The sequence below is a fragment of the Charadrius vociferus genome, unplaced genomic scaffold (genome assembly GCF_000708025.1).
Source record: "Charadrius vociferus isolate BGI_N301 unplaced genomic scaffold, ASM70802v2 scaffold323, whole genome shotgun sequence".
Taxonomy (NCBI): domain Eukaryota; kingdom Metazoa; phylum Chordata; class Aves; order Charadriiformes; family Charadriidae; genus Charadrius; species Charadrius vociferus.
In genome coordinates, this window is record NW_009647692.1 from 1947474 (window position 1) to 1969034 (window position 21561).

Below are 21561 nucleotides of genomic sequence, written 5' to 3' on the forward strand. Positions count from 1 at the left end.
ACTAAAAGAGGTACTATATAGACTAGCTATAAGGAAGAATTTTTTTACTCTGAGGGTGGTGGAACACTGGCCCGGGTTGCCCAGAGGGGTGGTGGCTGCCCCATCCCTGGAAACATTCCAGGCCAGGCTGGACGGGGCTCTGAGCAACCTGGGCTGGTTGGAGATGTCCCTGCTCACGGCAGGGGGTTGGACCGGATGGCCTTTAAAGGCCCCTTCCGACCCAAACCATTCTGTGATTTGACGGGTGAGCTCCCAGCGGAGGCTACAAAGATGCTGAGGGGACTGGAGCGTCTTTCTTATGAGGACAGGCTGAGAGCCCCGGGGCTGTTCAGCCTGGAGAGGAGAAGGCTGAGAGGGGATCTCATCAATGCTTACCAATATCTAAAGGGTGGGCGGCAAGAGGACGGGGCCAGACTCTTTTCAGTTGTGCCCAGCGACAGGACAAGGGGTAATGGGCACAAACTGGAACACAGGGAATTCCATCTCAACACGAGGAAAAACTTCCTTACTTTGAGGGTGGCAGAGCACTGGCACAGGCTGTCCGGAGAGGCTGTGGAGTCTCCTTCTCTGGAGATATTCAAAACCCGCCTGGACGCCATCCTGGGCACCCTGCTCTGGGTGACCCTGCTCTGGCAGGGGGCTTGGACTGGATGATCTTCAGAGGTCCCTTCCAACCCCCACCATTCTGTGATTCTGTGGGTGTGTGCAGACTGGTGTGGAGGCATCCACAGCCATCTCACCTGGTGCCTCCACACAGCAGCCCTGTGCGTACCACCCTGCGGCTCCCCACAGGCCGGCTCGCTACATATCGTGGATTTTTCTGCACGTCTTCCACCCACTTCCCCATGACCCTCTTCTCTCCTGTCTCTACCTGCCCTGGTTCCCTTCCCCATCTCTCTGGGTGATTTGTGAGCTGTGCTGCCACGTGCCGAAATCCTGCTGGCGTCAGCACGCGTGGCCCAGTGACAGGAGGGTATGAGCACAGGTGGAGGTGGTGGGTGACACCAGTGAGCGGGTGGTGGGTGGGACTGTAGGCACAGAGACTGAGCAGTCTGCTATTAAAACAATTAAAAATTTTGTACTCTTAAAGTAAGCCTTGCAAAGCTGAGTACTGTAGTTTTTCGGTATTGATACTGCTTCACTGGGAACACACTGTCATTCGTTACTACGCTGTGGACAGTGCTGACTTACCAGTTTTTTTTCATTTTATTTCCAGAGTACGCTTTGCATTTTGAAATTAATTAATTTAGGGACAATGCTTCTTCCCCCCACCTCCTCTCTGTTCCTTGATCTAACTTTGTATTTTTCTGTTGCCCTTATTATTGGCTGTGCTTTTGCTCCAGTGTTTAAGTGATATTGTTTGAGCAGCACTCCTGCAGTTTGAATTCGTGTCAGCATATCCCTGCGTCAGGGTGAAGGTTTGGGAAGCTCACTAGCTGGAGTTTCATTCGTTTTTTTACTTTATCCGCCTGTATTGATGTTAATGGTAACCACACGCAGATCAGGTTGTGTGATCAAAGTCTTAGCTGATGATGTGGTTTCCACCCTAGCTTTGTTGTCTCTAAAAAATAAAATGAGCCTTTCTTTTCCAGGATGTTTGTGCTGTGCTTGTCCAAGCCTGTCAGCTGGTTCACCTTGATCAGGAACATCTTGTCAGCAAAGTTTGTCAGCTTATCCATCACTTACTTAACAGATTTCAGGTACGGAAGTTTGGCCTTGTCCCTCGTTTCCGGTGTTGCTGGCTCCCTGGTCCTTCTCTAAGCCAGGGAGGCGTTCTGTCTTTTTTTCTATGGGGCTATGGAGCCAACCTTCATGCAGAGTTTCCCGGATTTTCACTGTATTGCTTATTTATTCTTAGCTGAGGTTCTGATCTGTGGCTCTGGTGTGGTTCCTGTCAGTCAGAAGCTGTACACCATCAGAAATACTCTTGGTTATAGGATACTTGTGTTGATTTATCCATTTCTTAAGCGTCAGCTGATTCTGTGATGGTGTGTAATTTTAACAGCCAGATCACCCAAGTCGGTAACCAATGTGTCTGGCTATTTTGACTCCAGCAGTACATGACGATGTTTTCTTGACCACGGTCCTTTTTTGTTGGGACAGGTGATGGTTGATGAACAGAACTTGAATTTTCTTGTCTCCTACTGCATCTCTGCACTTAAGCAATGTAGCTCTTGGACACATGTTGAAATTCTGCAAGCCTTAGCAGCTCTTGTTTACAATAATGGGCCTAAATGTCAGAAGGTGAGTTTACAGCCTAAGAGAAAGTAATCACAAAAATATTTGCACCGTTTTACTGTTCTTTTTTTTTTTCCCTTTTTCCCCAAAAGAAAGAATAAAAAAGAATCACGTTCTCAAATCACCACACCTTTTATGCTAAGAATAATCCCATTTAAATAGTGACTGATATTTGTGGAAAAGTTGAATTTCAGGTGTGAGAGGTGCATATACTAACAATCAGTAGATAGAGAGCTTCTTTCCATGCCACGTACCTCTATACCTGCAGGCTGCAGCTGTAGGGAGCACCTGTTACCTGCCTTGAGCCAAAGGCACACTGTTCCAGAAGGGCACCAGGCGTAGTCTGCAGCCTAACCACCCTGGTGTGCCTGTGGATCAGGCAGGAAGAGCGTGGGGAGCTTCAAATTGCACGTTACTCAGCAGGCTCCATTGAGGACCCTGAAACTTATCCTGTAACCAGATCAGGTCTTCAGTGTGCAATGGGCTCAAAGCCGTTTCAAACTGGAGACTATCGGGTCTCAATCCTGAGGTTTGTACGAAGCTCCTTGTTGCTGCAGTGTGACTGATAGTGTTTGATGTGTTGAATTCCCCTGCTGTCACCAGCTCTTGGCAGCTTGCAGAGCAGTTTCTGCTGTTGAGCTGAAGCGCGGGGTGGTGATGCTGGCAGTTTTGGAGCTGCCAGCTTGCGTGGGTTTGTAGCCTATATAACCACAGCAGTCTGGTACAGCAGTTGTTACTGACTTAGCTTTATGTCTGTGAAGAAAGCATAGATTGGGACTCAGTCTGAACTATGCTCGCGCTCAGCACGTTTTTAGTACAAAATAAGAGAACTTTGGAAATCAATATTTTCGTGTAATTTTTTTATAAACATAACATCTCTATGGAATCTGAAATTGCAGCCGACAAGTCTTTTTTTTTTTTTGGTAGCATAGATGTGTTTATCTACCCAACAGGGAACCAGGAGGCTGAGGGAAGAGCACTGACCCCTAATGACTTTTGATGGTTTGTTTTAGTATCTCCCGGATTTGCTGGGCAAGACTGGGCTCTTGGTGCAGTTCAGTGATTCTGCTCAGCCAGACGTGGAACTCCGGAGGGCAGCAGTACGCAGCATGGCAAACCTGTGTCTCAGGTGCGTGCAAACCTTTTCAGATGGTGGAGTGGATGATTTAGAAGATGTACATCTGACTGCACAGACAAGCAGAGCTGGTCTGCTCTGTTTGTGCTAGGAACAGTAAATTCAGGACCAGTAAGCATGGATCTGAAATCTAAAACTTTAGTGCTCCAGGATATTGTATCATCTGTGGATAAAATCATAAACTGTCTTCTAGAAATAATGTTAAGGAGATTAGTTTAGGGAAGGAAAAAAATTCTAGAAATAATGTTACGGAGATTAGTTTAGGGAAGGAAAAAAAATAGTGGTGTGCTGTCTGGTCCCTGCAGTGATTCTTTGGGTTAATTTTGGATAAGAAATGGTCAGCTACAAGTTTTTATAATGACTCTCAGATATTTTGCAAATCATCCATTTTTCCATTCCACATGTAAATATGCTGATGCCACAGCAACGTCAAATCTTTATTAGCTGCCATATATATATTTTGACTAACCAGACTCTGGGCAAGCAAGCAATTAATGAAAGCAATAGATATGTGGACTTGCTGTAAAGTTTTTTGGTTAATAGTTCCCCTGAACAGATGGCTTCTTTTAAAAAAAAAAAAAACAAACCAAAACCAAAACCCAAAACCAACCAAACACAAAAGCTTGACATTCTGGCATTTATAGATAAAGTCTGAAGAACTACTTGATGTAAATAACTGCAACATCTGGCAGTTTGGGGCATAACTATTTTTCTGTGGGATTGTTAAGCCTGGAGAAGAGAAGGCTCAGTGAGGATCTTACCAATGTGTATAAATACATGATGGCAGGGAGTGAAGATGACAGAGCCAGACTGTTCCCAGTGGTGCCCAGTGAAAGGACAAGAGGCAGTGGGGACAAACTGAAATATGGGAAATCCCGATTAAACAGAAGAAGAAGAAAAAAAAAAGTAAAGATTATTGAACACTGGAACCAGTTGCCCAGAGAGGCTGTGGAGTCTCCATCCTTGGAGATATTGAAAACTTGACTGGACACAGTCCTGGGCAACCTGCTCTGGTTGACCCTACTTCAAGCAATGGGGTTGGACTAGATGATCTTCAGAGGTCCCTTCCAACCTCAACTATTCTCTGATTCTAATTTCAGGAAAATCACTTGCAATATTAGAGTTGTCCTGTGAGTATTATCAAACGTGTGTTGATGGCTTGAAGTAATTAAATGTGTTGGAACCAGGTGCTTAGGAATCCATTACAAAATAATTTGTTTAATGACTAAACCCACTGCACCAATGGCCAGCTCTTACTAAATGGTACTCAAGGTTGCAAAGATGAAGTAATGCAGTTGCCCTCTCTTCATGCTGTAAGCCAAGTGGATATTAAAATGTTTCAGCACATTAAGATTGCCCAGACTTCATGGAAACTAGGGAAATGGCAAATTCTAGGCCCTTTTCAGTGCCAAATTTTGCCTAAAAAGCATTTATAAGCATGGCAGCTTGTTAAGCTATGCTTGGAGAGTTGTTGGAATTGAGAAGGTGGCCACAGTAGCAGAGTAGGTGTAAGGCACACTATGATTGTTCTAGCTCTTTGTGCAGAAGGTTTCCTTTTGTTCTTTATAGTGGCAGAGCTGATCCCTTTCAAAGAGCCATCCCTCCTCTGGGCCTGTGCTCTTCAGTCCAGCGGAGGGCTGGGATCTGAGTTTGTGTAATGTTACAAAGCTGTGGGACAGACTGTAACCAACCATTTGTCTCCTCCTGCTTTAATTTTAGTGTGCCTGGACAGCCGTACTTGGACGAGTCCTACAGAAGTGTCTGTTTTCAAACATTTCTAAGTGTTCTACAGTCTTCAAAAACCGCTGATGTAGATGACATCGCTTTTTGCATGGTAAGTGCGAGTCTAATTGTCTAGAATACTCTAATTAGGAGATTGTGCTGCTGGAATACTGGAATTTGGAATATATGAAACTTGGAATATTGTCAACTGAGATTTCGCTTAAATAGTCTAATATCTTTATTCTTAATAAACATAAGTAACTGGCCCAGTGATTACGTTGAGCAAACCAGTAATTGCCTAGAAGGTCACTTGAAAAATGTGAACCTTCGGTGTTTTGGGAAGGAAAAGTAAGTAATTCTGTTTTTTGGTTTTCAGTTACTGCAGAATGCACTGAAAGGGATCCAGTCACTTCTCAATGGTGGGAAGATGAAACTAATGCAAACTGACCAAATTGGATCTCTTCTTGCAGTATTAAAGGTAAATCCACCTTGACAAAGAGGCAGACACTGAAAAGTGCATGTTCCAGATGCGTGTTAAGTGGGAAACAGTAGAAGATGAGAAAGAGGGAGCAGAGACGCCAGAGCGTGGGGGGAAATGTAGTGTGAGATATAAAGAAAAAGATACTGAGTTTCTCTCACAGCATCTTAACTGCACTTCCCACAAAAGAATGTGATAGAAAGATGGGAGGCTTGGCTTTTTTTTTGGACCTACTTAAAATCCTTCTAGAGATAGTTGGATTTCAGATGTTGCATAGCTGTTACATAGCATGGGGAGAGGCAAGACCTGGGGGAAGGATCACAAGCCCAACTGAAATTTGGTGAACTCCTGAGTAAATACACAGTAAATCTTCCGCATCAAAAAGGGAAAGAATGCTAACGTTTTTGTTACTGTTCTAGAAATGTATGTTTCATGGACTGCCAGGATTGAGCATAGAAATGCCCGCAGCCTTGTACCCGGCTCCGTTGCCTCAGTATGATAAAAGGTCGCCCGTCAAACAGGAACAATCAGAACCGGCCGCCTTTAAGCAGACAGGGGTAAGCTGAAATTGTACTGATTCTACCACATGCTCATTGTGTGCATGTTTGTTGCGGTTGTATGTTACCTGACATGATACCAGTGGCTAACAGGCTCTTTGTGTTCTGAGCCAGTGATACATTTCACATTCTTTGCTTTAAAGATATTGATTATAAATCTCTCCGCTGAGTAAAATTGCTTTGTAAACTCGGATGACAAGAACAAACAGCTCTGCAGAGGTTGGTTTTCCTGAGTTAAGCTGTGTGCATCAGTTATTCATCTATAGCCAAGAATTCTTGGCCTGCAGACATGGGATTGGTGCCTGCAGACTAGCCAAAGCTTTTTATTTTATAAGTTACATTTTCTCTCCTAACACTTGCGCAATTGTTTGACTCTTTCTTAGGGAAGTCAAGTTCATCTAGAGACTGATTTCCTCCCCCCTCCCTCATCTGTTCTGCTTAATCCTTCTACAGGTTATTTTTTAACCCTGAAAACATTTTGGATTACCAATTATCTGAAAGACATTAGAGAAAATAAAGTTGTATAGTCGTGTTGACTTGTTTCTCTTTAGATGTTAAATACATACTGTAAAGCTAAAAGAACTAGAGAAGTATTTACTGTTCCTCTTGTTGAATCACTTTTGTGTGAAATACGACTTTTAACTAAAAGTTTTGTTGGAAATCTTTTGCTTTACTGATGAAGAGGCCAAAGCTTGATTTTTGAGGCTATTCAGATATAAACTGCCTACTTACACTAAAGTATTACTATACTGATGTTACTGTTGCTGCTAATAGGCAGAGTTTGCAGACTCTGATACGAAAGAAGTGATTGTTTCTGTATGTACAGTATTGCACATACATGTAATTGCACTTACGAGCAGTATTGTTGTATCAGAAGATGCTAAATAGCTGTGATAACTCTTGGTTAAACTAAATCTCATCTGAAAACTCATTTAGAAACTTACATAATTTGTTGTACTATACAGACAGCATGATTTATTATATTAAACTCTGCTTTTATTCTGGACTATCAATTAGTTTTGGTTTTAGTTGAGACCTTTTCCCCTTAGTAAAAGATTTACAACGGTAGAATGTTTGCATATCTTTCTAGATATTGTTTCAAAAAAATTGAAAAAGAATATTTTTCATCTTAAAACAGAACCGAAGAAAAAAGTCCAAAGGGAAACAAAAGAAGGGAGAGTTTGGGGAAGAAGGAAGAGAAGGTTTGGGTGATGCAGGAAATGAATCGGTCCTCGGAGCAGACATGCTGAAATTACGCTTGGGGGATGTGCAGAACAGTCCTTGTTCGGGTCCTCAGACTCGTACATCAGATGTTGCAGGCGTGCCTGCTGGAAAGGATCACTTGTCTTCGCATTATGCTGGTTGGAAAAGAATCAGCAGCAGTGAGTCAGAATATTCTGATGCTGAAGGTGGAATACAGAGTAAAACGAGGTGATTGTTGTTCATGTAAACATAAAGCGTGGCAGAGTGAACTGTTGTTCATAACGGTTTAAGCTCGTTTATCACATTACAGCATGTCTTTTGTACCTGTAGATCTGGCACAAATTTTACATGTGTGCAGACTCTTGCACTTCCACAGGATCCTAGCCCTCTGTTCTTAATAAAAACTGTTGAGGAAATCACTTTTCCTTTGATTTATGTGGTGATATGAATTACTGCCTTCCAATTTTCTCGTATGGGTTTGAAAGTAAATTTGTTCTTTCTCTTCCTGTTCTTGGTCTAAAAAATGACTTCCCACAGCTAGCCGCTAATATAAGTGAAAGAGGTGAAGTCCATTACTTTTCACTGCTGCTATTTCATTGATCTTTTTGTTTGTTTTTAAGATCTTATCAAGCCAATGTTCGTCAAGGGGCTCTCGCCTGTTTCCTCTCCGCTATAAAATCAATAGAAAAAAGAGTTCTTTATGGCTACTGGTCAGCGTTTGTTCCTGATGCACCTGGTATTGGCAGTCCCCAGTCAGTGTCCTTGATGACTATTGCTTTAAAGGACCCTTCTCCAAAGGTGAGGCAGTTCCGAGTAGAGAAAACATTGTATTTTTCCCATATTAATCTTAAGAGTTGTCTCCTCTGACCTTCAGTGAGTACTTTGGCTAGTGTGTGAGTGTTTCTTGGTCACTGTACTGCAAGAAATAAAAGAGGATGTATTGCTTAAGGAAACAAAGGATTGTTTGTATGCTGCTTAAAGTTAATGAAAAGGTAGCTGGAGTTGAATTTTCTCTTGCTGGAGAGAGAGACTTTCATAAACTTAAATTCTCCATCAGCCTTAAGACGGTGTTAAAAGTGGGTAACAGAAGTGTTTTATCGTTTCAGACCCGTGCCTGTGCTCTTCAAGTTCTCTCAGCCATCCTGGAAGGTTCTAAGCAGTTTCTTTCTGTTGCTGAAGACGCTAATGATCACAAGAGAGCTTTTACTCCTTTCTCCGTAACTATTGCCTCTAGCATCCGGGAGCTGCACCGCTGCCTGCTGCTAGCCCTGGTGGCAGAATCCTCTTCTCAAACACTGACACAAATAGTCAAGGTAACTGTACTGTAGATGTTTCAAATGCTGCCGAAAAGATTATATTGCTCTCTAGATTAAGTCTTGAAGAAAGATTGCACAGAAATTATTGTAGCTGTGGAGGGCTGAGGTGGTGGCGGGAAATGGGCTGTTGTCGTCTCACAATGCTTCATTGACTGACTCTTCCTACAGAGTCCTAAGGTCGCTTTTCTCTTCAGCACAGTTCTCGTGTTCCTGCATTTCTTTTGTGTAGTCTTTTTGGAGCTGAAGGAACCTATGAAATGATTCTGAAGACTCACATTGGCTTTACAACTGGAACCCAAATTGGCAAAATAGCTTTTCATGGGCTATTGAAATTCCTTGGTCTTTTTGCCAGGTCACAGTAGTTAAATACTTGTTCTTAGGAGCCAAGTTTTGTAACCAATTTTCAAACAGCAGATAATTGGGGCATTTGTTTTCAGGTGCCCTCAGATAATTAGCTGTCTAAATGACCTAAATTGCAAATGTAAAAACAAATCTGTTGGAGGCCAGGCTGACATTGTAACCACCACTGCACGTATGTTCTTTTGTGTGTTCCAGTGCCTTGCAAATTTGGTTTCCAATGCACCATACGGCCGTTTAAAACCCGGGTTGCTGACGAGAGTTTGGAACCAGATAAAGCCGTACATTTGTCACAAAGGTTTGCATTCTGTTTGGCTGGAGCTACTTTATATATGTTATCTTAATTCAGCATTGGTTATTACAGAATAGCTGTGGATTTCCCTCCCACCCATGCTTCATAAACATATAATTTGATAGCAATACATATGTTATGACCTGTCTTGTCTGAAAATTGCTGAAGAAGGATGCTGACGTGTCAGTGAGATGCTAACAGACTGGCTTTTTCTTCCTCTGCCCTGTTCTTTCCTGCAGACGTTAATGTTCGAGTCTCCAGTCTCACATTATTAGGGGCTATAGTATCTGTCCAGGCTCCTTTACCAGAGGTGCAGTTACTTTTGCAACAGCCCAGTTCTTCAGGGCTAAACAATAGCGGTAGTGCAACCCCTCACCGTTTTAATTCTTTGGAGCAGTGGAGAAAAACACTCCCCTCAGAAGGGGAGCCACCAGATAATCCAGCAGGATGTGCATCTTCAGAACCGTGCTGGCTTCTCCGTCTCTGCGTTTCCATCATTGTTCTGCCCAGAGAGGATTCCTGTTCTGACAGCGATGCCAACTTTCCATCATTTTCCAGCGTTTATGAACCGTGTCCCCTTCGACTGGAATCCTTGCAGGTGGGGATGGACAGCTAACTTGTGAAAGGAACAGCTTGGTGCAGTATCAAATTCCCTCACATCCACCAGGCCTCAGTTGTGGGTTGCCTTTGCTCCTAGCTCTTTCAGTGAGATTTAGCCTAAAGCATTTGCTCGTGCAGCGTGTCTGAGCCGCTCTGTCTGAAAGAGCAGAAACATTTTGTTTCCGTGCCTGTGGCCACAGCATAACTGTCCCATAGAAAATCTGCTGCAGCAAGTTCAGCTGCCTGTGATTTTTGTTACCTTCATTATTTTTTAAATACTATTTGGTTGTGTGTGCTGGCATCTGGTGAAAGCTGTGGGTCTTCCCTGTGCAAACTCTTCCATGCAGAATCTAAGTTAAAGTTTTGCTGGAAAACAGTGGGGAAGAACCTTGTAGTTGAAGAACAGTCTGCAAGGAACTACGGAGTGATGCTGGCCTGACTAAAGAAGTACTTGTGAATGTTGAGATTTGGCCTTGCTTTTCTTCATGTAATCACAGAAAATAGTAAGATTTCATAATGTGCATCCTGAGGAGTCTCACTCTTTTTCTGGAACAATGAATATTTGTTAAATCCAGCTTCACAGAAGACAGCAGTAGCGTTACAGGAGAGCGTTGCTCTTGCAGGCGCTCTTGTTTAGTTTTTTAGCTACAGGAGACCTCGCTTACAGTAAATAATTCATTGTGTTGCTACCTGATAGTGCATTTGTGCCCCTTTTCTGAACAAGATAATGAAATAGGGAGGTTTTTAATTAGCTCTAGTATTCTGGAAGTTGTGCTGCAAGGTGTATCTGTTACATCAGAGTTTAGTATATGGTCCCAGTGTTGATTAGCCCATTAATATCCTCTCTGTGTGCATTTGGGTATTTTGGTTTAACAGAAGGAAAAAAACACTGAATGAAGTTTCTTTTGTTTGTGTTTAGGTATTGGCTCTTCTTGTAAAAGGTTATTTCGCTATGGCTCAGAGCTATTTCCTAGAACTTGGAGAAGTGGCTTGCAGGTGCATGGAAGAAATGGATCCATCCATTCAGCTTCATGGAGCCAAAGTAAGAGCATGAAGAAACATCAGCGTTGTTTTACCAAGTCAATTTTATCTATTGGTGTGATGTAGCACACCGTAAAGAGCTGGTGCCTGCTGTAGCTCTTTGAGAAATGCAGTACCCAGACACTTTGAGAAATGCACTTTCTGCTTCCAATCTCGAATTCCCAGCAGCATTTTGTTGCTCTGCTGAGTCATCAGGAAGCTTGGGACATGCAAGGACTGTAACACTGGCCCTTCCCTGATTTAGCATCAGCTGATGCAGGAACAAGCTGTGTCTGTCATCCAAAGGAAAGCTCAGACAGAGTTCCTCTTTGCACGGCAATTTGTTACACCATTCTAGCTGGAGACTTTATGTAAGAAAGGCTTTTCCTCTAATTTTTTCACTAGCAGGGACAGAATAGAGTCCAAAGCTATACTGAATCTTCTATTTTTGTTCCCTGGGTAAGTAAGCATAGTTCTAGGTAGAGGTTGCTATGGTTCCATGGTACTTGAGTTATCCCTGATAAAGACCTAGCTGCTTTTTGTTTCCTTGCAGCTTCTGGAGGAGCTGGGCACATGTGTACTACAGCAGTACAAACCTGATTCAGCTGTTGCCCCAGATCAGAGAGTACCAGTCAGCGTGGTAAGTGTGTGGGCTCCCTCTGAGATTCCACTTCACTGAGCTTCCTTTCTTGAACTCTCTGCCAAGTTACTGGTATGGATACAGATAAATCAGTTGCAGGAAAGCAGAAAGGGACTTAGTACCCTGCGGCTTTATAGGTGCCGATATGTACAATTTTTGTAGACTTCCTACATCATTTTGGTATGTGGTTTTGTCTGTAGGCAGGTGTGGGTTTTTTTTTTTTTCCTTTTACATCATGTTAACGCTGCCTCTCTGCCTTTCCTTATCCCTCCTCTTCCTGCCTGCTGTAAGTCAGAAAGCTGGAAGAACAGCACAGATTTTGCGTGCATCTTTACTGTTGCATAAAACCTAGACATACGCTTTTAGAGTTTTGGTGAATTTGCGTTGTTACAAGAGCCAGCTTACATGTTCTGGCTGTTCACAAGTGCAGAGGGCGCGGCCAGAACCGTAACATACGTGATTTCAGAAAAATTAATTGTTTGAGGCTGTTTGTTGGATAAGTTTGCAGAAACTGAGGAACTGGCATTCTAGTAGTAACATAGACCTGTTTAAGTCTTGCTTGTGTGAACAGAAGGCAAGATTATAAATTTTTTTGGTGTATGTGAAGTTTTGAGCTGGTCATCAGTGACCCTACAAGATAGGAAATGTGTCCTGTAGCACTGAGTTTCTGTTACTTGATATGGGTGTAAATTGTCAGGCAAATGAAAATACGCAGCTGTGTGGATTCAGGAATGGGATCGTAATTCTACCTAATCCAATCTAATCTGAGTGTATGTGTCTTTGAGAAGGAAACAAACAGAACTCAGTGAATAAGTACTTGATAGCAATAGTAAAATGTCTTTAAAATGTTTCTGAATGCTAAGTATTTTAGGCTTCCAAACAGTTGTAATCACTTTCACGTGTGATTATGCTACCTGCTGTAAGTACGTCTTAAAGATGATCAAAGAAAAAGACAATCTATGACAGAACTTAAGCACAATTGCTGAGTTTAAATAAGTAAACCTGGCTGCTTCCTCTGTAGGTTGTAACTTTCTGGACTATGATGTTAAATGGCCCTTTACCTGGCATTCTTCAGAACTCTCCACATGCGACTCTTCAGACAAGTGCCTGTGATGCCTTGTCCTCTATCTTGCCAGAAGCTTTCAGCAGTTTACAGGTAAGAGAGCGCTCCTCTAAGCATGGCTTTTTTACCTAGTGAGGCTTTGTTCTTGTCTACCAGATTGCAGTAGTGTAAAGCCTTCCAAAACTTACAAGGAGAGGGTAGAGGAATCTTCCAGAATTTTTTTTTTTTTTTTTTTTTACATTCTGAAGAAGTTGTGACTGTTGAAGACTGAAAAAGGCAACATTGGGAGTAATTGGTCTGTCAAAACAATTAAACTATGGGTCACAGAAGTTGTTTGGCCCTGCCATGAATACTCAGCCTTGGCGGTGATGCATGGGAGATGGAGGGCAAGAATTTCATTGCATGAGGGAGGGGTGAAGGGTTGTTATTTTGCTGGTTAAGTGTTTGAAGAGACAGCTGAGCTAACAGCCATAGGCTGACGTTCACCGATTTGCATGCATGTTTTTTCTTTTGGCTGGCGTTTAAAACACTAAACTGTGTGATTGCCCTGGCAGAAGCAAACAAATGTGTTGGCCCTACTCTCCTTTTGCAACATGAAATATGCTTTTAAACATGAAAGCCTTGGCAGCGTATCACCGCTGCATTGTGCAGCTCCTTTTATGTCACTGTGCCCTTCTTGATGGGGAGTACTCTGCCAGATCTCATTTGCCCAAGAATTGCTAGTACAGCAGTATCTCTGGAATTCTCCGTCTGGTTTCTCCAAGTACGGCATGTACTTCATTGCTCTGTACTTTGATCCCATACGCTCTCTTGCCCCTGTGGCCACGTGGGGTCAAGTCAGTGCCCACTGACCCTTTGCTCCGATGAAACAAAGATCTTTGTCATGGGTTGGTAAACTGACAATCTGTCCAGGATGAACTTAATCTGCCCGGCTGTCCTTTTTAATGAGGGGGTAAGAGTGAAGTAAGACAGGAAAAAGCCACCGATCCAGTCTGTTTTACCTCTGATGGGCCATGCTTTCTGCGTTTGGATGATAGTTAATATTTTGGTTTCCTTTGTGGTCTTATCTAACAGCAACAAGGTCATGTTTGCTGGAAGCATTCCCATTTCTTGTGCGGCATCCTGAAATGGCAGTCAATTTACTTTGAATAAAAGAGTAAGCTCTGAATGGTAGCTTCTATAGATTCCAGATATTAGGGTCTTCCAGAGTATTTGTCAGTTGTCTATCTTTGTGGGACAGAGATCTTTCTAATTTCTCTCTATTGCCATGACGTCGTATCGTTGCAGAATGACCAGCAGATCCTGTGCGTCACTCTGCTTCTTGGCCTGAACCACTGTGAGAACCCACTGGTGAAAGCTGCTGCCGCACGCGCGCTTGGAGTCTACATCCTCTTCTCTTGCCTTCGGCAGGTCAGAACTGGCCTGTTTTTCTTATTTTGAGCCGTTTTATAATGGGTTTGAGGAACTATAAGATGCGGGACATGAGTTCTTTTGGAATGAACTGGCCTTCCTTCTTGCTTTTGGTCTGTAGCGTGGATATAGCCTTCTTTACTGTCTCCAGACCTGCTCTTGCCACCTGTGTGGTGAACAGAACCAGTGGAGTTTTTAGGTGTTACAAAGCAGAAGCCAGAGTACCTCGTGAGGGAGGTCAAGATCTTCCCTGAGCTCTCTGGGGCAAGTGGGAAAGGCTAGCTTGGCACGAAGGAGCTGCAGGAGATGAGGTAGAGCTGCAAAGAAGGGAACAGCTGTACAGCACTCTGTAAAGTTTAACAAGTTTTTAAAGTGAAGGCTTCAGTTTTGCTTAAAACTAAGCAGTAAAGCTTATTTAGAGAAAAATGCTGTTTTTTTAAAAAAAAAAAAAATTAGCTTGGCTGTGCCAGAAGACTCTGTAGTGGCCTGAAATAGGTGATTGTAACAAAAAAATTATGCAGTAGCTGACATTGAGATTTGAGTCCCAAATATTTTGAAAGAAAATCCTTTACCATAGGCAAGGCAATGAAAATAAAATGGAATGTGCCATAGAAGAGAAAATTAGACAGGCAGCTCAACAGGGAGTTTGGAGAAGCAATTACTTTCTTAAGAGTGAGATTTGATGAGTATAAGATTGGCAGTCCAGGTAATTATGTCAAAATCCAAAGTAACTAAAGCACCAATGAAATTGAATAATACATTGAAACCTTTCTGCAACAGCAACCTGAAAGAGCAGTGAACTTGGTCAGCATGCAGGCTTAGACTGTTAATTAAAGATCAAACAAAACTGTACAGAGATCATAAACGTTAAAAGTTGTTGCCTAAAAAAGAAGAGTATACGAATAGCGCTGGTCTCTGTGCAGGTATCATTTCCCCTAGAAAGGCCAGAATGTATCTGTTACTAAGGAAATCACCTGAGTTTTTAAAACTTTCTAACTTTGCAGCAATTTTTACTTTTACAGGATGTGATGTTTGTGGCAGACACGGCGAACGCTATTCTGAATTCCCTCCATGACAAGTCTCCGAACGTCCGTGCCAAAGCAGCTTGGTCCCTGGGCAATCTCACGGACACTCTGATCATCAACATGTACGTAAGCGCGCCGTGGCCCGCAGAACTCCCCTCTCTGCCTGTATTCCCATAGTGTCAGACAGAGGGTACCGATCTACTTAGGATCAAAAAAGCCCAAATTTGGCTTGGATGCTTCTTTTGAACCATCCTTCAGCCTGTGTGTCTACCCATGTATGACAGTGTATCACATGGATATCCCGTATCCGTTTGGGGTTGAGTTCTAGACGGCTTGGGTTTAGGTCTTTCTAATCATTAGTTCTGGAGTGTATTCCAAGTTTACTTTTCAATTTTCTGTTTCTTGTACGTCGCTTTGTGTAATTGCACATTCCCTGGTTACTTTACTTTCAACATAAGACAGAAGATTAATAAATATTTAACGCTTCCTCAAATCAAGAACTGAAGGAAGTCTAATCTACTGTTACATTTTTAACAGGAGAAATAGTTATCATATATTCCTGCTAAAGAATTGCCTCTGAGCAATTCATTGCCCTCGTTTTTTTATTACAGACTTAATGCATTGCTAACCGGCTTTCTTGCATTGATAGTTTGGTTTTAAATTAATAAACATAGTGGTCACATGTAGTAAGGTCTGCCTTACATATTAGCCTTCTAAAGAGTGAAGGTTGTTCGTACGCCTTTGTGAAGGATTGTATCACATCTTTGGGGATGGATCGTCTGAGCTGGCCTTTCACAGCGTGATTCTTCTGCTAGGGAAACCATGGGACAAAGTTTTCAAGAGGAATTTTCTGATCTCCTGCTGTTGAAAATGTTACGATCTGCAACTGAAGCATCCAAGGACAGAGACAAGGTATGACTGACGGGAAGGAGTTACAGCGTAGTTAACTCTTGCATTTTTATTTAGAATTTAAAAAAAGGAAAAAAGGCACGAGTTACTCAGGGGCAGTTTGCCCCAACGGATAGGGAGCTGCAGCTCAGCATCCTCTCTCGAGGGCTGGTGTTTGGAGGTTTCCTGGGTTGTTTGACCTGCGGAGCATTTGATTGTACTTTTCCACAGTGTGGGGCGGGAAGTTGTTAAATGGTTTTTTTCAGGGTGACCACTTGCAGAGAACGATCTTTCTGGTGGCACTTAGGAAGGTACTGTCTGCTAAGACACCGGTCTGATTCCAGATGGTCTCCTTGTTTGGCTCTCAGCGTGATTTCATAGCAGGCTTGACGAAAGCTTTGCCTGTAAGCTAAAAGCCAGAATTTGTGTGTGTGTGTGTGTTTGTGTTCCAGGTAAAGAGTAATGCAGTCCGGGCCCTGGGGAACGTGCTTCATTTCCTTCAGCCGTATCACATAGCAAACCCCAGGTTTAGGGAAGCCATCGAGGAGTCACTTCAGGCCCTTATTGCTACTGTTCAGAGTGAGGCCACTATGAAAGTGCGCTGGAATGCTTGTTACGCGCTGGGGAATGTCTTTAAGAACCCTGCCTTGCCACTCGGTGAGTAACTTGTCCCTCTGGCTGTGGATTTGCACAGCAGGCTGTGGTTTTGATAAGAAGGTCTCTGTTACATATGTGTTGGGGAGAGGGGAGAAAGCAAACTGAGCTGAATCTTGCTGTCACGCCTTCCCCAGAACTCTCGCCAGTGAAACAGGCTCAGATCCTGTGGATGTGGGCATAACTGGGCTGTATTCAGTTAGATCTGTCATGTTAGAAAAGAGCGGGAGGATGGGATTATAGCTGTGAAGAGATGGAAAATGTCACTTTACCTCTTGTAGAATTTCAGAAGATTGACTTTTTTGACTGATTTTTCATTTCATAACCCTTGATTCTCTCATTTGGACCAGAATAAATACAGTAAATGTAAGCTCATTAAATATTTAGGAGATACATTGACAGTTTTGTATATTTTGACTGACTGAAAAGGGGGTTTTGTGTTTGGTTTTGGTTTTTTGTTGTTTTTTTTTGTTTGTTTTTGTAGGAGAGGCTCCTTGGACCACACAAGCATACAGTGCGCTTTCCTCAGTAGTGAAGTCCTGCAAGAATTTTAAAGTTCGAATCAAATCAGCTATGGCTCTCTCCATCCCTAGCAGGAGGGAATGCTATGGCTCCACTGAACAGTTCTGCCAAATCTGGAGTGCCTTGGTGGTGGCCTTGCAGAAGAGTGAGGACACCGAGGACTTTCTGGAATTCAAGTACAGCGCCAGCCTCAGGACGCAGATCTGCCAGGCTCTGCTCCATTTGTTACGTCTGGCAAAGAGCACAGACCTGCCAGTCATTTGGCGAACCCTAACAGAAAACGGGGACGTGATCAAATCCTATATCTTGCAATATCTGAAATCCGGAGTGGAAGAGAACGAAGCAGGAACGCACACAGACCTGTGCGAGAGGGAGAGAGTGTTAAAAGGAGCTCTCGAACATCTCAGTGGGATAGAGAAACAGCTGGAGGGCAAAGCTAGGGTAAGAGTGTCTGGTTATCTGGAAGATGTCCTGACCAACCATGCCAATGCCACTGAATTAACAGAGGCTTAGAAAGAAACGCCTGTTTCGGTGACCAATAATTCACACTTCTGGCTGGGCATGGAGAGGAAACGCACTGCTTTTATTTACGCAGGCCACCCAGGAGAAAAGTTTCCTGTTGCTGATATTAAAAAAAAAAAAAAAATATTTCAAACTTGTTAAAATCATTCATAATGCCTGATGAAAAGATCTGTAGAATTTCATTTTTGTCATTGTTTTGTTTGTACACTTAACTGTTACAGCGTTACCACTTGGAAAACAAATGTTTTTTTCCTTCTTTGTATGTTTTATAAAACCTGCCTGTTCTCCGAGCTTATCTAAAGGAATTTTGTTACTATTGCTGCTATATTCAAAGTCGTGTTTGTAAAGGAGGGATCTGGAAGAATTTTGTTTTTCTGAGCACTGCAAATGTTATCACTCTTGTGTTCCTGCAGTAAACCCAAATATGCCAATATTTGAATAATAGCTTAGGGCAAACACACTTTGCCTTTACCTGTCTCCGTTCCTGGTGTCTTACACCTGCCCTGTACCTCCCCGCTGCCTTCACTCATCCCGTCTTTCAACAACTCCAAATTCCTTGTTTCCAGGTGGATGGGACTGTGCTGCATAAGCCAGAAAATTCAAAGTAGATCCTCTGAAGCTGGAATTTCCACTCTTGAAACAGTGCTACCCCTGGAGCTCTGTCGCCTTTCCGTGGGAGGCGCAGTGATGTTCTAAACCGCACGTGGGTTTGTTTCTGAAGTTCTGTCCCCTTCCCCTTCCTTCGTGCTGATGTTACTCTGTTTGCTGTGTGCTTACCGCGCTGATAGCCGCTGGAGCACTGAGCTCTCCGGTGTTGCTGGGGACGAATCAGTGTCTCCAGGAATGAGCCGGTCTGCGGGGGCACTTTGAGAGTTAAGTGCCTGTGCGGTCCTAACCTCTGGGTGGATGTTTGAACAGAGCTCAGTGCAAGCCCTGGCTGTCGTAAAAGCTCTTTGGGAGACAAAATTTATCTGCTTTGTTTTTCCATCCTCGCTGCTGGTTTCAGTGGGCCTCAAGTAGTGTGAGTATCCGAAACCCCTTCAGAGCAATGGAGCCTTTTTCTCCAGTGTGGCTCCCAGATGTGTGGGGCCGGTTCCCTGCCAGCCTGCAGCAGGAGCAGCTCTGCCAACGCCTGGTGCGGCTGAAGGCTGTGAAACGCTGAGCAGACGCCTGGGGCGGAGGGTGAGGAAGAGAGGGGCAGAGCTGAGCATCACTGCTGGGCCCCAGTGGGTGATGGAGCCCATCCTGGCTCAGGAACACCCCTTGCTGTGCTTCACGTTACAAATTTGCATTTAAGCCAACACTTGCTCTTTTTCTCTCTCTCTCTGGCTGCTGCCATTGTCCTTGTATCCATCTTTGAGTTTCCACCATCTGGAACAAGGCTGCGTTTTACACTGTATTCTGCCTCTAGAAGAAACCTGTCCCTTACATTGAACGCACAACCGTGCCCGGATTTCTCGCCCGGGTTTGCAGACCCCTCTGGAGCTGCCCGTGTGCTGCACCAGCTGGAATACTGGCGGTGAGGCAGCTGTGGGACTCAGTACCCAACGCGTGGGGGGGCAGCAGACACAGGGTGTACCGGTGCTGCGTCTGCTCCGGCAGCCCACATCCACATCAGGGTGTTCTGGATGGAGAAACCTCAGATTTTATGAGCCCCAAGAAGCGGATGGGAGCTGCTGGGAGTCTCGGTAGCGCGTAGCCAACCTCTTTGGTTTTAATAAAAACTTTTGTGAAGTCTCGCCTGGCTCCTGGAACACCTAAGGGCTTTTGAGGAAATGTGGATTTGTGCTCTAAACAAGTGATAGAGGCAAAATGAGAGCTCGAGCAGTCGGATAAAAAAGAAGCGAGTGTTCCCCGCTGAGCACGGTAGCAGTCTGCCCGCTCCGTGTTTGAAGCTTTCTAAGTAACCACATCCAGTACTTCAACCCCTAGTGGGGAGCCTGCAACTTTTCTCAGACAGAAAGATAAGAATATCTTACATCTTTGGGAGCAAAAGGAGTTTCTAGGTAGCCTTGGCCGAAGGCGGCATGAGCAGTTTTCTCCGTGTGAGCTATCCGTTCAACGAAGAGCCCAGCTCTTCACTGGATGCTAAAGCATCGTCCGATCTGCTGAGCCTGTTCCTCAACATCTGGCTACGATCTTTCCCAGGTGAGAATAAGGCCATGTGTCTGACTGCCGGGTGGAGTTCAGGTCGTCTGGAAAGGAGCTGAATCGGGGGCGGGCTGGGTTTCGGAGGCTGGTTGTGCGCACTGTTAGCTGCTCTCTTCTGCAGCTCTTTTTTCCCCAGGGATGCTCACAGGCTCCGAGCGTCCCATGCGCTGACTCGACCTGTCGCCACCTTCCAGCAGTAAGGACTGGAACGCCGGTTTGGGTAGAGAGTCTGGATTTTGTGGTCTCACCCCACACATTTATTACAAAAAAATCAGTCATGGGGTTCAGCCCCGCGGCTGTTCCCGCTGCCGGTGGTTGCACCGGGACGCAGTCCTGAGGGTGCTGGAGCAGAGCTGGGACGGGCTCTCCTGCCTGATGCCGAGGTCAGAGATGACTTTATGTTTCAGATGCTCGGTTTTGGAGCCTGGCAGAGCGGCGTGGGCTGTGCACACCTTGTGCTTCCCGCTCGCTGCCGACGAGAGCAGCGGGGGCAGACGCAGCGTCCATCCTCGGCCAGGGACTGGCGAAGCACGAGGTGCTCGGGGCTGGCAAAAGGCAGCACCTTCCCCACCCCGGCCGAGGTTTTATTGTCCTTCCTCTTTATTGTTGTGTTTACAAGCCAGGCGCTTTATAGGTTTCCCTATGAATAGTTTCAAGGAGAAGGTAATTACCTTATCACATGCAGGATGATTTATAGCCAAGGTGGCAAGGGACATTCAAGCTCCACATCGGCTCCGTTTGAAAGACAATCCGCCCGTTCTTCCACGGGGGGTCACCGGGTGGGTGAAAACAAAAGGGCTTTAGTGCCCAACCTGCCCGGTCCCACCACCGGGATGTCTCCCGTGGCCGAGCCCTGGAGGCAGCGATCCCCCGGGCCGTGCCGACAGCGCTTGTGCCCACCTGCAGCCCCGTCGGTGGGTTTCCCCGTGGCTGCGGGCGGTGGTGGGCTCTGCCCTGCGCAACCCAGCAAGGAGCAACCCACCGAGTCCAAAGCTGAGGTTGCGGCTCATGTTGGGAAGCCCTCTCTCTGTGATTGCGTTACCTGGATCAGTGCGCAGCGGCTGCCCCAGAGCCTGCACAGCCTCGCGCGGCAGCACCGGCCCCGCGGCGGGGGCCGGGGGGGGTGGTGCGCTTCACATAGTGATTTTTTTTCACTCTTTTTTCCTCTTTTTTTCTCTCTTTTGTCCTCTCTTTTTTTCTACCCCCGCTCCTTTTTTTCTCTTCTTTTCTCTTTTTTCTCATTTTTTTCTCTTTTTTCCTCTTTTTCTCTTTTTATCTTTTCTCTTTTTTTCCCCCTCTATTTTCTTTTTTCTTTTTTTATCCTTTTAATCCTTTTTTCTCTTTTATATTTTTTCTCCTGTTTGTCCTTTTTTCTCTTTTTTCTCCTTTTTGTCCTTTTTTCTCTTTTTCTCCTTTTTTTCTCTTTTTTCTCCTTTTTTCTCTTTTTTCTCTTTTTCTCCTTTTTGTCCTTTAGTCTCTTTTTTTCTCTTTTTCTCCTTTTCTCTCTCTTTTTCTCTCTTTTTCTCTTTTTTCTCTTTTCTTTCCTCTCTTCTTTCCTCTTTTCTCTCTTTCTTTTTTTTTCCCTCTTCCCCCCCCCCTTTTTTCCCCCTCCTTTTCTTTTTCCCTCTTCTTTTCCCCCTCTTTTTTCCTGTTGTTTCATCTTTTTTTTTCTTTCTCCCCAGTAACCCTCTCTTTATGGACTCGGAGCAAAGCCGATAAATCCCGGGTTACCCCGTGGCTGTCGCTCTCCGACCGTCCCGCTGCAGCC

The 21561-nt window shown here is 44.4% G+C and overlaps 1 protein-coding gene across 1 annotated transcript; it reads left to right on the forward strand.

Moving 5' to 3' along the window:
- The first annotated feature begins 1598 nt into the window (after positions 1-1598).
- On the forward strand, positions 1599-17633 carry HEATR6 (HEAT repeat containing 6). Its single transcript, XM_009881457.1, has 19 exons — positions 1599-1700; positions 2104-2244; positions 3252-3367; positions 5093-5207; positions 5472-5573; positions 5993-6130; positions 7269-7561; positions 7954-8131; positions 8440-8646; positions 9205-9304; positions 9538-9896; positions 10818-10940; positions 11472-11558; positions 12580-12714; positions 13909-14031; positions 15054-15178; positions 15872-15968; positions 16397-16601; positions 17083-17633. Exons 2-19 carry the CDS (start codon positions 2107-2109, stop codon positions 17631-17633), a joined length of 3192 nt encoding a protein of 1063 aa, XP_009879759.1. The 5' UTR covers positions 1599-1700; positions 2104-2106.
- Positions 17634-21561: the final 3928 nt, after the last annotated feature.